Source organism: Sminthopsis crassicaudata, chromosome 2 (genome assembly GCF_048593235.1).
Source record: "Sminthopsis crassicaudata isolate SCR6 chromosome 2, ASM4859323v1, whole genome shotgun sequence".
NCBI classification, from domain to species: domain Eukaryota; kingdom Metazoa; phylum Chordata; class Mammalia; order Dasyuromorphia; family Dasyuridae; genus Sminthopsis; species Sminthopsis crassicaudata.
The window spans coordinates 232,432,375-232,447,738 of NC_133618.1; the positions used below are offsets into that span (position 1 = coordinate 232,432,375).

The window sequence follows — 15,364 nt, forward strand, 5'->3', positions numbered from 1 at the left end:
AGCAGATAGGCTAACTCACATTAAGGGTAACTCAACAGACTTCAAACCCATCAGGGAATGATGGTGATCTCTGTTCCAAGTATTGGAAGATTTCCAGATGAGAACAGTTTGTTCCAACAGTCATGAAGTTGATTGAAGCAGGTGCTTTGGAGCACTTAGAGCTTAGAGAGATTTTGGAGAGGCCAGCATCATCTGTTGTATTCTGGGCCTTCACTAGTCACCCTGACTTTGCCACTGATCTAAGATGACTCTGGAAGAGAGGTTCAGGATGCCAACTTTGTGCAATTTTGCTTCACTGAAATCCAATTCACATACAAGTCGAGACATGACTCTGTGATGTCATTATCTTTTTTGATGAAGGATCAACAACGGCAGCCTACTAAAAGTCCCACCAATCTTTTTCAGGCTAACAATTGTCAAATTACATTTCCTCTATTCTATATTTGTGAAGTTGAATTTTTAAACCCAAATGTTTTGTTGTTAAAAACTATCATTCATAAGACTAGAAATGTCAAACTTATGTGGATTACAAAACTCAAATGCATCTAAAACCAGATTAAAATATAATTAGGAAATGTTGAACACAAATAAAAATATAATAAAACAATGTTAATATGTGGTTTTCTAAGTCAATATGTGTTCAGCAGGGTTCTATTTCTACTTCATTAGGTAATCAACTTTTGTTGAACAATTTGACCTAGAAGAATTGTAATCAAATTTCCAAAAAAAAAAAAAAGTTAGAAGTATTTGTTGTGTTGTGATATTTTTAGTATATGGTAGATGAGTAGTAATAGGTTTTGTCCTTGTTTCATGTGGTCTCTTAAATATATTTTTGTGTACAATAAAGTCTGGTCAAATTAATTTAAAGACTTTAATCCATATCTAATAAAAAATAAGGAAAAGACTGTTATTCTGGTATTGAAAGAAAAATACTTTAACATTTACTTTTCTACTGGTATACTGATACATTGTTGGTGGAACTGTGAACGGATCCAACCATTCTGGAGGGCAATTTGGAACTAAGCTTTAAAGTTATCAAGCTGTACATATCCTTTAACCTAGCAGTGTTTCTATTGGGCTTATATCCCAAAAAGATCTTAAAGCTGGGAAAGGGGCCCACATGTGCAAAAACTGTTTGTGGCAGCCCTTTTTGTAGTGGCTAGAAACTGGAAACTGAATGGCTGTCCATCAATTGGAGAATGGCTGAATAAATTATGATATATGAATATTATGGAATATTATTGTTCTATAAGAAATGACCAACAGGATGATTTCAGGGAGGCCTGGAGACACTTACATGAACTGATGCTGAATGAAATGAGCAGGATCAGGAGATCATTATACATGGCAACAAGACTATATGATGATCAATTCTGGTGGACGTGGCTCTCTTCAACAATGAGATGATTCAAACCAATTCCAAATGTTCAGTGATGAAGAGAGCCATCTACACCCAGAGAGAGGACTGTGGGAACTGAGTGAGGACCACAACATAGCATTTTTACTCTTTTTGTTGTTTGCTTGCATTTTGTATGCCATCATATTTGTTGGGTAAACACCATTACCCATCGTTTTTAATTAGTGGTTTTTGCATTATTAATTTTATGTATAATTACTTTTGGAGCCAAGAATTTCTACAGCCTGAAAAATGGTACTGTTCTTAGAAAATTTGATGTATTGAGTCTAGCACAGCTAGAGAATGTCATCAAATTATCAGGATTGTCATTCATATCCTTTGACCTGAACTAGGTCCTCAGAATTCCCTATAGCTTTTAAATTCATTTCTGCTTTCCTGTCACCTTCCCTGTAGCCACTAATCAAAGCCTGTTCCCTTTTCCTCAAACCCCTCTAATTCTACCTTTGCCTTCTTTGCTTCTATGCCATCTGTTTATCTCACCCCTCTTAGGCAGTGTGAGTACCTATATTTCTGATTCATAAACACTTGCCTCTCTCTTCCTTCTTATTCTCTTTTATTTCTTTTTCTCTTGCCCCAAATAATGAGATTGTCTTTTTTCCTCTTTGACAAATGTAACATTTGACCTAACTGTACTTGTATTCTGATTATTTCCAGTTTTCTTGAGGACTTCCATTCTTTTTTCATACTTCCATGTCCTCCAGCCTTCATTTTCTTCATGTTTCTTGGATCTCATTTACTTTTACTACTCAATTACTTCTGTGTAAAAGGTAACTTCCCCTTCATTCTGCTTATTCTCCTAAAGCCATTTTCTTGATTCTTTCCTCTTCTTCATTATTAAACTGGTACACTGACTCATCTGCATTTACTTCCTCTGCTGTTATAACACCCATTACACCTCAGTTCCCCAGCAGATTTGGTTTTCATCACAATTCCTTTACAGATTCTGCTTTTCTCAATTACTACCCCAGTGACTAAATAATTTTAGTCCTTAGTTTGATCTTTTTGTAACTTTTGATATTGTTGACTACTTCCTTCTTAACACTGTCTTGCCTTTTGATTTCTTAAACATTGTTCTTTCTAGTTTTCCTATTACTCTTGACCCTTCTTAGTCTTCTTCCCTGGCTTTACTAGTTACTGTTTTCTAATTTTGTTCATTTCTGTTCTTTCTTCAGTCTTATTACTCTACCGTCTCTTTTGACAGTCTCACTACCAGTTTATTATCTCCTAAGGCCTCAATTTCTTTATCTGTAAAAGGAGGCCTGGGTTTAGATGACCTTTTCTAGTTCTATTGATCCTTTGACCTATAATTCTATTTATGTGAACTATATATACTAATTTTAACTCTCCTCTGAACATGTCTTACATTTCCACTCAGTTTTCTGAGCATCTCTGTCTGCACTGCAAAAACAAATCCCTTTCTTAAAGGAGCTTAATTTTTCCAAAACTAAATTTCTCTTCTCAAAGTAACAATATTCTTCTTAATTTATATATTTTTTGTGGATGACACCGCTATATCCTTCCATCCACTCAATGTATAACTTCAGAGTATTGTTGACTCTTTCCTTTTTCTTGTTCTTTGACCAATTCACAGTTACTAAACACTTTTCCTTTAATTGGTCCTCTTCTCTCTATTCCCAATCATCACATTAATTCAGTTTTTATCACCTGTCTTTGGATTATATTTTAATAGTTTTCCAACTAGTCTACTTATGAGTATTCTCTTCCATCTCAAGTTGTAGCCTTATATTTATTATAATCAATATGTTAATTATATTATAGTCTTGCTTCAGATTACCTTATAATTGGTATCCCCTTCATCTTACTTATAAGGTTTTACATCTAATATGCAGATAATTTCTCTAAAAACATGCCATTTCTTTGTGATTCGGATTCAGTTTTGGCTGTGTGAAAAGTGAACAAGTTTGCCATAGTGTTAAGAATGCACTGAAATGTAAAGAACAGCATTGAGAAAAATTTAAAATTTCCAATATATCACTGCGATATTGTAACTTTGCAGCTAAAATTAACAAATTAGTTACTTTGGACGCCTGGGTTGGAATCTTGCCTCAAATATTTGCTAGCTGTTTGATCATGAGTAAGTGAGTAATTTAATTTATCAGTTCTAGCCTTAGTTTTCTCATCTTTTAAGTGGAGGAAATTGTGAACTAGATTGTTATAACAGAAATGCTTTGCAAATATTAAAGACTATATACATATGCTGTTAATAAATATGTAGAGATTTGTTAACTTTGTCATGATTAGTGGTTAATTGGAAAACATTGGGTGTTTTTTACTTACACATTTCAAGACAATATTTATTTTAGATAACATACTAGGGGAATAAAGGATCATTTAGTTTTGATTTTCTGTGATTAATATTAATGCATAGGAATACAATTTAGAATGTGAAATAGGTTTAAAGCTTAAGCTTTAAAAAAAACACTCTTTATTACAGTGTTGGTATGTGTCTGGAGGTTTTCCTCATTTGAGATTTTCTTTATAGCAATGATATAATAGGTCTAGTCCATAGCTCCATACTGCCTGGATAGATAACTCTTTGATTTAGGCAGGGAATTTGTTCAGAGATGGGATGTGGGGTAGAACATGTAGAGTGGGGAGAAGAGAAAACATTCTGGGGTCTGCCAGAATTAATTTAATAGTATAGTTGGAGAGCTCCTTCTCTTTTTATACATGGAGAAGTAAAAAAAACAAAACAAAAACACACACAACCCAACAAAAACCAAATCACCAGTTTAACAAAATATCTGTTAAACCCTATGAGCCATCTTCCATCATATCCGTTATTTTAAGTCCTTTCTCATTCTGAGTTTCATCACTTTACTTATTACTTTCACACAAAATGGCTAGAGATTCCCATGACCAAAATTTTGGTGTGGCTTCAGTTCTTTATGATTCTTTATGATCTTTGCTCCATGCTTCCCAGGCCATTATAGGGGTACTTTATCTATAACTTTTTAAATGATGATTTATTCATCCTTAAAAATTGTGAAGGTGACTTGTAATCTTTTTGGGTTGAAGTTTGTGATAGTTTAAAAAAGTATTTCTTGGTAGTATTCTGCCACCTAGTGGGATGTTGAGCAATACTCAATATGACAGCATTGGGTAAAAATAGGTCTTTTATTTTACTCAAAAAAATTCTTTATGCATTTTTTAACCTAATGGAGATGAAAGTTTTTAATCAAAAAGCATGTGTTCAGAGTTAATTATATGACAGCATTGTGTGTAAATACTGAGGATACAGAGAAAAAAACCCCCAATAATCCCTGTTCCTTAGGGAACAGAAATTAATTTTAATAGGAGAGACAAGATTTTCAGACAAATTTTTTGGTTAGGTAGTTTTGGTAGGCAAATACTTCAACTCTATATTTATTTTATAATCTAAATAAGATCTTCTTTCCTAAAATATTTCCATAATTATAGGTAGACAATATGTGACTTCTCTGGGCTTCATTTTCCTCATTTGTAAAATGACAGTGTTAGACTAGATTGATAGAAGTGTCCTTAGATGTCAACTAACATTTTATATGCCAGTTATTTTAAATATTTTAAATTAGGTTTAGTGGGTGATTTTTTTCTCCCTTTTAGAAATCTTTTCATGTTTAAATCAGCATTTTAAACTGATTGCTTAATCTAATTGAACATGGTAAGGAAAAGTTATAATCTCCCTGAAAGTCATCACTGACCTAAATGCCAAAGTTGGTTATTTTGACAGTCTTTGTTCCTCTTGACAGTTTTGAATGATTTGATGCTTTTGATCACACTTGTTGAGATTATGTTCTTATCCTTTGGCTTCTGTGGCTTCATCTCCCGGTTACCTATCTTCTATTTTTTTCTTCTGCCTCTTACTAGTTATTTGATGATTGAAATTTTGAAGGGATGATCTTGGACTTTTCCCTCTTCACTTTGCATTTTCAATCAGCTGCTATATCCTATCAGTTATGCCCCCTTAATAACTTGCATATTCATGCTTTCCTTTCTCTTCATGTTATTATGAGTCAGCTAGGTGATGTAAGTGAATGAAGTGCTTCATTTGCTTGTCTGTCATCTTGTTCAAATGCCTGGCTAGTTACTTAACCCCTTTGGGCTCATCTTCATTTATAAAATAGAGATAATACTAATCTACCATACAGGAATACTTTAAATTTTTGTACTGTTCTGAAGATCTCAAGTCTGTTCTCTTTCCTCCATTAGTTTTTTTTTTTTAATAGAGTTGTTGTAAGTTTCAAATGGCATAAATAAATGTAGATTATTTAACTAACATTTTAAAGTGCCACATATGAGAAAACTTATTGGATAGGCACCAGAGATCCTAATTAGGAAAAGTGTGTTCAAAATTTACATGTACAGTGTCCCTTAGTAATGCCAGCTTTATTGTCCTACCTCTTCAGATGAGAAAGTTCTATATTGTAAAATGTGGTCATGATATTGCCTGACAGCTTTTATGCAATAGAGAATATCTAACTTTTTTTTCCCTTTCTCTTCTCAGTTGCTGATGTATAGTCAAAATGAGTGGATTAGGGGAAAACTCCTTAGATCCGCTGACTGCTGATTCTCGAAAACGTAAATTGCCATGTGATACTCCAGTACAAGGGTAAGAAAGGTCTTTTGTGTATGAACTTAATATCACATAGCTTTTTACAGACATCTATTGGTTTAAAAAATTCAAAATGATACATTTTATTTTATTTCATTAAAATTTTTGACACCTTTTGTTTTGACAGCACAGATTTTTTGCAAGTACTGCTTCCCTCTCTTAATCCAGAGAGCCATTCCATGTAATAAAAAACAATAAAAAGAAAGAAGGGGCAAAATAGTTGAGTAAAACTAGACAATATATTAACCAAATCTAAGAGTATATTTGCTATTATATACCCATCATTTTCTTCCTCTGCAAAGAAGTAGGAACCTTGGTTATCATAATTATATAATATTCAGCTTTGAATGTTCTTCCTAATTATATTGTTATCATTGTATATATTATTTTCTTTTTTTCACTTATTTCACTTTTTGTTGGTTGGTTCATGTTAGTCGTCTTTTATCCCCTGTAGTCTAAATATTCATGATTTCTTGCAACACCATAATCATGTAATGCAATCTAACTGTTTCATAGTCAGTGGGCATGTGTTTTTACTACTTAGCTACTGGGAAATGGTATTTGTGATACTTGCCAATATTTCTTGGATATTAGGACCTAATCATGGTAACTGATTTGAAGATTCTTTTCCTCTAATTTATAATTTTCCTTCTTATCTCAATAGCAATGGTAATTTTCTTCAAGTAAAAGCTTTTCAGTTTTATGTATTCAAAATTATCTGAAGTGAAACATTAAAAGAGTAAGAATAGAGGGATCATTTCCAGACTTCAAATTATATCTTAAAGGAGTAATCATAAAAATAGTTTCGTACTGGCTAATAAATATAAAATTAAATTAGGCTGTCTAAAGAATTAGAAACTGTTGAACTCAGCAATCCAGTCTTTGATAAATCTGAGGATATAAATCACTGTGGGATGAATTTCCCCAAGGACTCATGGGAAAAGATTGAAGTCAGCTGGTAGTATAATAGAGAACTGGGGAAGGGGGAGGGGCGGGGAAATCAGGAAGACCTAAGTTCAAATCCAGTCTCAGAAACTTCTTAACTCTGTCACCCTGGGCAAATCATTTAATCCTTCATAACCTAACAAAATGGATTCACTGGCGGGAAAAAAAAAAGGCAAACTGCTCCAAGATCTTTGCCAAGAAGATCCTAAATGGGTTCATGAAGGGTTGAACATTATAGACAGAGCTGAACAACAAGAAAAGTGGAAGGTGAAAGAAAGTAGGTTTAGTTGAATATTTTTAACGTTATTAACTAATATATACATGCATATATATAGTATGCATATATTATATATTATTATAACTTATTATAACTGCTAATATATAATCTGAACTATAAAGATTACATCAAGAAAAATAAAATGCTTTCATAATTCTAGGTCTAAGGGAAACATCTTTAATTAAACAAGGGATGAGGCATCACAAAAGACAATATCTATGTATTTTAAAATAAATTTTTATTCCTGTTCTTTAAAAAATATTACCTGTGTTTCTCAGTGCATCTTAACATAGAACAAAAAAGAAAAAAAAAAGATCAAAAAAGCTAACAAAGAAAGTCTGATATTTAGTGTTCCATGTCTGTAGTTACACAGCATTAAGTTTTGATTACTCGTTATTTTGGCATTAGCATGTATTTTAGATATAAAATAGTTTTGTAGCAAGTGTAGCACCCCAGTATTAGAATAGTCTGCCCCATAAACTAAAGAACTCTCTCACTAGAGGTTTTTAAATATGGCCTAAATGACTCTCTTAAGAGTGCTATTGAGAAGAGTGCCCATGTTGAATAGGACCTTGGATATGTAAGTTTTTTTTCCTCACTCTGAAATTCCTTGGTTTCATAAAATTGTTTTATAATGTGACTTAAGTTGATGTCTTATAACATATATATATAGCATCATTGTTTTAAGTATTAAAAAAAGAAGATGTTTTTAGTTTGGGTAACTTAATTTAATGACAAGATATGCGTTTCTTCTATTGAGAGGTAACTTTTATCTTTGTAGAACATCTTTCTGCTTTTTTAGTACTATGATTTAATGTTAATTGAAAGCTTAAATAAAACTGCCATGGAAGGACAGTTTCTCAGCAATTTCATATATTTATAGTTCTGGAAAAGCTTTTTTTATTGACCACAAATTTTTTTTCACCAATAGCTAATTTTCCTTGTAGTTGCAACAGTGTGTATACACATGTGCACACACACATGTATACATATACCTTATCTCCAATACTGATTGATTCAGAGTTGGATAGGAGGAAGAAAATGAAAATGTGCTAGATTATTTGGGGGAGATTGTAAAGTGCTTTTACTCACCTTAAACTTCCCGTAGCAGTGTACACCCGATATTTTCAATATTAATACTTCACCAGTTTTGAGCTGTGTGGTAACATGATTTAGAACACATGTCTCTGAAGAATTATAGATGAGCACTACACAGATGGCAATGGAAACCTGAGTATTTAGTGTGAGCTGGTTATAACATACAGTCAGTATGCTAGAATGAAGATATAACTTGGTCAGTTTCTGAGAGTGAGTGCTATGCTATAACTAGGATGGATGACTAGGGTGACATCCCTTGATGTCATGTAACATAGGGAGAAGTAGAGGAAGCATATTGGATGAAGCCCTTATGGTAAGCTTTGTGAGGATATGGATGGGCTGTCTTCTCTATTCTTGAAGGGTCCTACATATTGATGAAAACAGATTCATTCAAGCTTTGCAAACATCTTTACATCTCTACAGCCTTTGGAGATAGGCCTTATTATTGCTGGCCTCCTTTCACAGATGAAGAAACAACATGACTTGTATTATGTCACTAGTAATTGTTTGGATGGTCATCTGGACCATGTTTCTCCTGTCTCCTGCCTCCAGGCTTGCCTCAATGCATCCAGAGCCTTTATCACATAATTGTTCTTTCCCCTAGTCTGACTGGCAGTGGTGAGAAATGGCGACGGGAGCAAGAGAGTAAATACCTCGAGGAATTGGCTGAGTTGATATCTGCTAATCTCAGTGACATTGATAGTTTCAATGTCAAACCAGATAAATGTGCAATTTTAAAGGAAACTGTGCGACAGATCCGACAGATAAAGGAACAAGGTAATGTGGAACTTTAAAGCAATTACTAAGTCATGAAAGTTATTAAATTCATGATGATTCCCATTATTAATTCAAGCTTGGAGCTCTGTTGGAATTTTTTAAAATCCTTTTTTGCTACTTGATGAGTCTTCAGGTAGCCAGATATCTGAGTGAAGTTGCATTGAGCAGAATGAGATGACAAGTGGGTAAAGAGGGAACTATATTGAGGCTCTCTTATTTGATTTATTATGTAATAGCTTGTATATTGCTATTCTGTTTTCAACCATGGCTACTCTTTTTAGAAAGCATATCTAATCTATGCATTTTTTGAATTGGACATCCTGTAGGCTTCCAAACTCAGTGTGTCAGTCAACAATCCCCTGAATATTTATAAAATCCTTAATATATGCAAAACAGTTTTATGTGTGCTGGGGACACAATGAAGGCAAAGACATGGCCCTAATTCAGAAGGAACTCACATTCAAATGGGAGAATCAACTATGCTTTTGGGTTACCTTATTTCTGTAGCACTTCTTTACACATTTTACTTTCTGAAATGATCTTGGGGAATCTCTAAGGGTCCCTGGACTACATTATAAGAACTGTTCATTTAGTGCACAAGTGCACCATGGGAGTATATGGGGAATAAGTTAAGAGGTGAGAAGTCATTTCTTATTAGTTATCTTGTCATTAACCTTCTCCACAATCATTCTCATATATAATGCCAGTCTTTCCAGTCACTTTTAGGCCCTCATTACTTTCCCTCTATACTGTTGCAGTCACTTCTTCCTGTTTGGTCTCTTTGCCTCAAGTCTCTTACCACTTTAATCTGCCTTTCACCCAAAAACCAAAGTGATTTTTCTAAATCACAAGTCTTACCAAATCACCCCCTTATTCAATAGGCTTAGATGACTTCCTGTTACTTTTAGGGTTATATAGAAAGTTCTCGTTGTTATTTAAAGCTCTTCACAATCTGGCCACTTTCTACCTCTATTGTTTCTTTTACATCATTTTCCTTCAATCCCTCTGTGATTGAGTAATTCCATCTTCTATCTCTATGCTTTTACACAGCTGTCTCCTATGTTTAGAATGCTTTTCTTTCATATTTCTGTCTTGTAATCCCTAGTTTTCATTGCCATCTTGTGCATTAGGCATTTACTCATAACCTCTGGTTCTGGCCTCTTTTTATTCAAGGCTTTATGTTTGTTTTGTTATGTGTCTTTTGCATATTTATATATGTGTATGTTGTCTTCCTCATTAAAGTGTAAGTTTCTTCAGAATGGGAACTTGATTGTCTTCAACTTTTTGAAAGATTGATTCCAAATATCATCAAAAGATTAAAATATATATTATCAAAAATTGAGATAGTTTCTCCTCTCTTACCGAATATTTCCAAAAAGACTCTTAGTCTGATGGAAAAATTACCAAAAATAGAGATACTGTCTTTCCTCTCTTCTTTCCAATCTAACATTGATCCCAACCAAACTGATTTTTCTTAAACATAGGCATAATTAATCTCACTTCCCTGGATGGGAAGAAAAAAGAAAGAAGATGGCATTTTTCTCCTTCATATTGAGTAAAAATCAAATTTTTATGTTGGGCACTCGAGGCCACCCAAACTCTGGGAATCTTCACACCTTTTTTAGCTTATTTTATATTGTAATTCTTCTCTTACTCTCTACTTTAACCAGTCCATTTGATATTCATTCCCATTACACATTATAAACTTTTATATCTATAAGCTTATAGATATAGATAGCTTATATCTAAAACTTTTCCTAACACAGCCTTTATATTTAAAATCTCTTGTGTCTCTACCAGTAAGTTCTTTTCTATCACCTTACATGATGACCTATAGCCCAGGAAAAGAATACTGAAAGAGTACAGGGAAGGGCTCTGTTGATTCCAAGTGCTTAAACCTTAAAATCTTTCCTCTCATGAATTAAGGACCTAGGAGTGTTGCTGATCCTGGCACTTCTCAAGGAATAGAATTACAGTCTCAATCATCCATATTGTCATATTGAGTGACATCAGTAGAAAAGCCTCCTTTTCTGCTAATTGTCATTCATTACTATCTAGAAATTGCTGCCTCTTGGGTCTTTATTCACTCTCAAGAACCCAGGTAGGAGAAGTGCTGTTGTTGAGAATCGAGAAAATATCTATACTATGCCCATCAGCATCACTGCCTTGGTTTTTAAATTTTTGATTGTGAATAAGAGAGGGTAGAATGAAGTGGCCATGTGCTTGGGAAAATAGGCTTTTAAAAAAAACTTTATGAACCTCTTGACCACCACCATTATTATTATTATTAATTTTTTCATGCCCGATAGCTTCTGTATCCCCTGTGATCAAGGAATATAGATGAGTAAAAGATGTTCTTAGCTTTAGATGGCTTTTACCACATGACATTCCCAAATAAAATCTTGATTTAGCAGTCTTCTGATGTAATCTTTCCTCTTGGTCATCTAATCCTTGAATTTCAGAGATTCTTTGCTCCTGTCTTGTTACTCTCATTCCTGTCTGGCTCAGTCTTATATATTCTCACTGAAAAATCATAGAATTTGAGAGTTTAAAAGGACCTCCATGACTGTCTAAAACAGTACCTACTGTTACATACCCAGCAAGTGAGTATGTCGTTTTTAAATCCTTTCCAGGTAAAAGATTGCCTTCTCCTTCAGCTGATTCTCGTATGTCATGAACTTTAGGAAGTACAACCTGCTAGGTGTATTTCCAGCTGATTGTCCTCTTCTGATCATTCTTTGACTTATATAAATGTCTTTCTTAAACAATGGTGCTCAAAATTGAACACCACTGTTTCCTCCATATGCCTAGAAACTTGTTTTTCCAAGAGATTCAGATCAATAAAATACCAAGGGAACAAGTTGGAATCATAATAAAATATAAAGAAATAAAAAAATTCTCAGAATTTATATATAATTATGTACCAACAAAAAACATAGCACATCACCTTCACAAATATGAAGTACCCATATTAGTGAAACACCCAATATTAGAAAAAGAAATTGAACTAGTTATAGAGGAAATAGTAAAAAAAACTACTTTTGGTCTTGATAGAATACTATCAAAGTTTTAAAGAACAATTAATACCAATACTGAGGGGAAAAAAAAACCTGCCAAATGTCTTTTATGAAGCAGATGTGCACCTAATAACTAAACCTGAGAAGTCTAAAGCACAGGAGAATTAGAAATCAATTAATTAAATAAATTTAAATAAAATATTTTGAAGATAGAATAGAGCACTTTTTATGCTACAAAGACAAAACAAACAAACAAACAACACCACCAACAACAACCCCTGCCCCCCCCCCCCCCAAGTATAGGTATAGAGAGATTTTGTTTATCTAAAGCCAAAAGCAGGCAATCACATATAGTGTGAATGCACCAGACACTTTCCATATAAATACAGGAGTAAAATACAGAAGCTCATTTTGGCTGCTATTGTTTGATTGTGTTCTAGAAATGATAGCAGTAGCAATAAGACCAAAGAAACACATTAGGCAAAGAGGAGATAAGATTAATTCTGTTTGCTAATATCATGATGGTTACTTAGAAAATTATAGGGAATCATTAAAGAAACTAATTGATACTGTTAATACCTTCAACAAAATTTCAGGCTACAAAGAAACCCACCAAATCATTGGTATTTGTATATAATGGCAAATAGCCTTAATATATGATGCTACATTTTCTTTTTAAAAAAATGAAGTATACTTATCCAGAACTATTGTCTGTATGGATTTCATCCTACCGAACTGTAGCTGTGAAATGAAATTTTCCTCCTTATTTTTGGAACATTAGTTCTCTAGTGTGTGGTGGTTTTTTTTTGTTTGTTTTTTTTTTTAACTTTGGAATTTTGTTGAGATCATGGGTTTTAATACTGATTCCTTTCTTGTCTCTTGTCTCCAGTGGATTTCTGGATTTTTCAACTATTATCATTTTTCTTTTTTAGTAGCTATACTATCTAGTATATAACTTGGGTGTTATATATAGGTTTTCTTCTTCCTTTGTCCTCTTCAGTTTGAAGCCCTTTTGATTAGATTTACCAGACACCTATCAAGTACATTTATATTAGTTTTAGTTAGATGTACTTCCAGGTGTCTCCAATATTGTAAGCCATGGTCCAGAAATTGTAAGTTTCATTTTCTTAGCCAGCTGTTGACTTCAGGTTAAATTTTTTTCTTCATGTTTTCTTGTGGTCCCTGGAACCTGTTGTTATTAACAAATTCCTCTTTATTCTTGGTTTTCTTCTTTTCTTATTCTTTAGTGTATTAATAGAAATCTATTTTTTCAAGACATTTTTTTTTTCATCCCTATGCTTCTTCTTTGTATAGATTGTGTGTCTTCTTTCATAGCCTTAGTTTACTGGACTAGGAGAAGTTTATAGCAAAGTCCTTGGTCCCTACTATCTCTTTCAGACTTTGAAGCTCTGCCACAAATACTCAGCAGTCTTTTCTTTAAAAAATAAATCACATGCAAAAAAGAGAACAGTATAACAAGCAACTTCATCTTTTGTTTCAGTACCAACTTGCAGTCTTGCGAATTGTATCTTCTCTCCACATTAGCTCTCTACAGATCTGATTGTACTTGAGAACAGTATTAGAATTTCTAATTGTATCTTCACTGCTTCATGATGAATTTTTTTCCCCTGAGGCTGGGGTTAAGTGATTTGCCCAGGGTCACACATCTAGGAAGTGTTAAGTGTCTGAGACCAGATTTGAACTCAGGTCCTCCTGAATTCAGGGCTGGTGCTCTATCCACTGCGCCACCTAGCTGCCCCCTTCATGATGAATTTATTTAAAAAAAAAAATCTTTCTTGAATGAATCTTTTATCAGGTTTCATGCAGTAGTTCTTCCAATGTTCTTTCTCATTAAATGCCTTATTAAATGTCTTTTGTTCTTTCAGCCCCTCCCCAACACTTGACCTTTTCTCCTTTTTAATTAATAAAATTTACACCATCTCTTTTGAGCTCCCATTCAAATTATATGGTTTCATGATCAAATAATTCCCTTATTAAGGAAACATAATGTATGTTGTATATCTATTCTGGATCATTTTGTAATTCTTAACTAGCATAAGTAGAGTCATTTGAAGAACTTTCTTCTGTTTCTTTAGGAAAGGCAACTTCCATTGATGATGATGTTCAGAAAGCTGATGTATCTTCTACAGGGCAGGGAGTTATTGATAAAGATTCCTTAGGACCACTTTTACTGCAGGCAAGTATTAAAAGGTTGAATCAAATGACAGTTATGCCATACATTTATTTTTGAAATTTAGCTTTTTTTTTCAATTAACAAATCATTATTTTATCTACTTCTCTCTCTTACTAGAAGAAAAAAAAAAGCAAAACAAACTCATTTAAAACAATATGAGTTTTCAAACGAATCAATTTATCATATTGGTTCTATCTAAAAATGTCTCATTTTTTCTATCTCCCCCCCCCCCCCCCCTTTCTGAGGCTGGGGTTAAGTGACTTGCCCAGGGTCACACAGCTAGGAAGTGTTAAGTGTATGAGACCAGATTTGAACTCGGGTCCTCCTGAATTCAGGGCTGGTGCTCTATCCACTGCGCCACCTAGCTGCCCCCCCCATTTTTTCTATCTTGAATCCATCACCTATCAGTCAAGGTGTATGATATCATCACTGATTCTCTGGAATCATGGTTGAATATTGTATTGAATGGGAATCCATAAGTCTTTCAAAGTTGTTTGTTTGTTTTACAATATTGATGTTATTGTATAAATTGTTCTCTTGATTTTGCTTACTTTATTCTGCATCAGTTCATACAAATCTTCCTAGGTTTCTCTGAAACTGTTCCTTTCATTATTTCTTGTAGCAAAATAATATTTCATTATATTCACATATCATAATTATTTCAGCCATTCCTGAATTAATACTTTTTAGTTTCCAGTATGTGCCATACATTTTGAAATAATTATCAGCTTTTGAATGATGAAAATAATATAGTTATAAACGATATTAAAAAGAGTTTTAGAAGTGTTTTTCTTTTTTTAGGACTGGTAGTTAAGAGCATTAATATTGTTATAAGATAGTAAAGGTAAACAATCTTGTAGATTGTTTTTAAATATTAAAAACACATTTAATTTTTGGTAGCAGTTTCTCTAATTGATAGACCAGGGATAAGAATATTATATAGGTACTGGACCTGTGATTTCATTGATATAGGAGACTCTAAACTCCCTTTGCTGATAGAGTTTGGTGTCTTCTCTGCATCTTG

At 33.5% G+C, this 15,364-nt stretch overlaps 1 protein-coding gene across 1 annotated transcript in view; it reads left to right on the forward strand.

Moving 5' to 3' along the window:
- Positions 1-15,364, forward strand: part of NCOA3 (nuclear receptor coactivator 3) — a 195,584-nt gene that overhangs the window by 140,180 nt on the left and 40,040 nt on the right. Inside the window, 3 exon segments of the mRNA XM_074288548.1 lie at positions 5,925-6,029; positions 8,957-9,129; positions 14,243-14,343. Of these exon segments, the coding sequence (XP_074144649.1) occupies positions 5,944-6,029; positions 8,957-9,129; positions 14,243-14,343 (360 nt within the window). The 5' untranslated portion in view covers positions 5,925-5,943.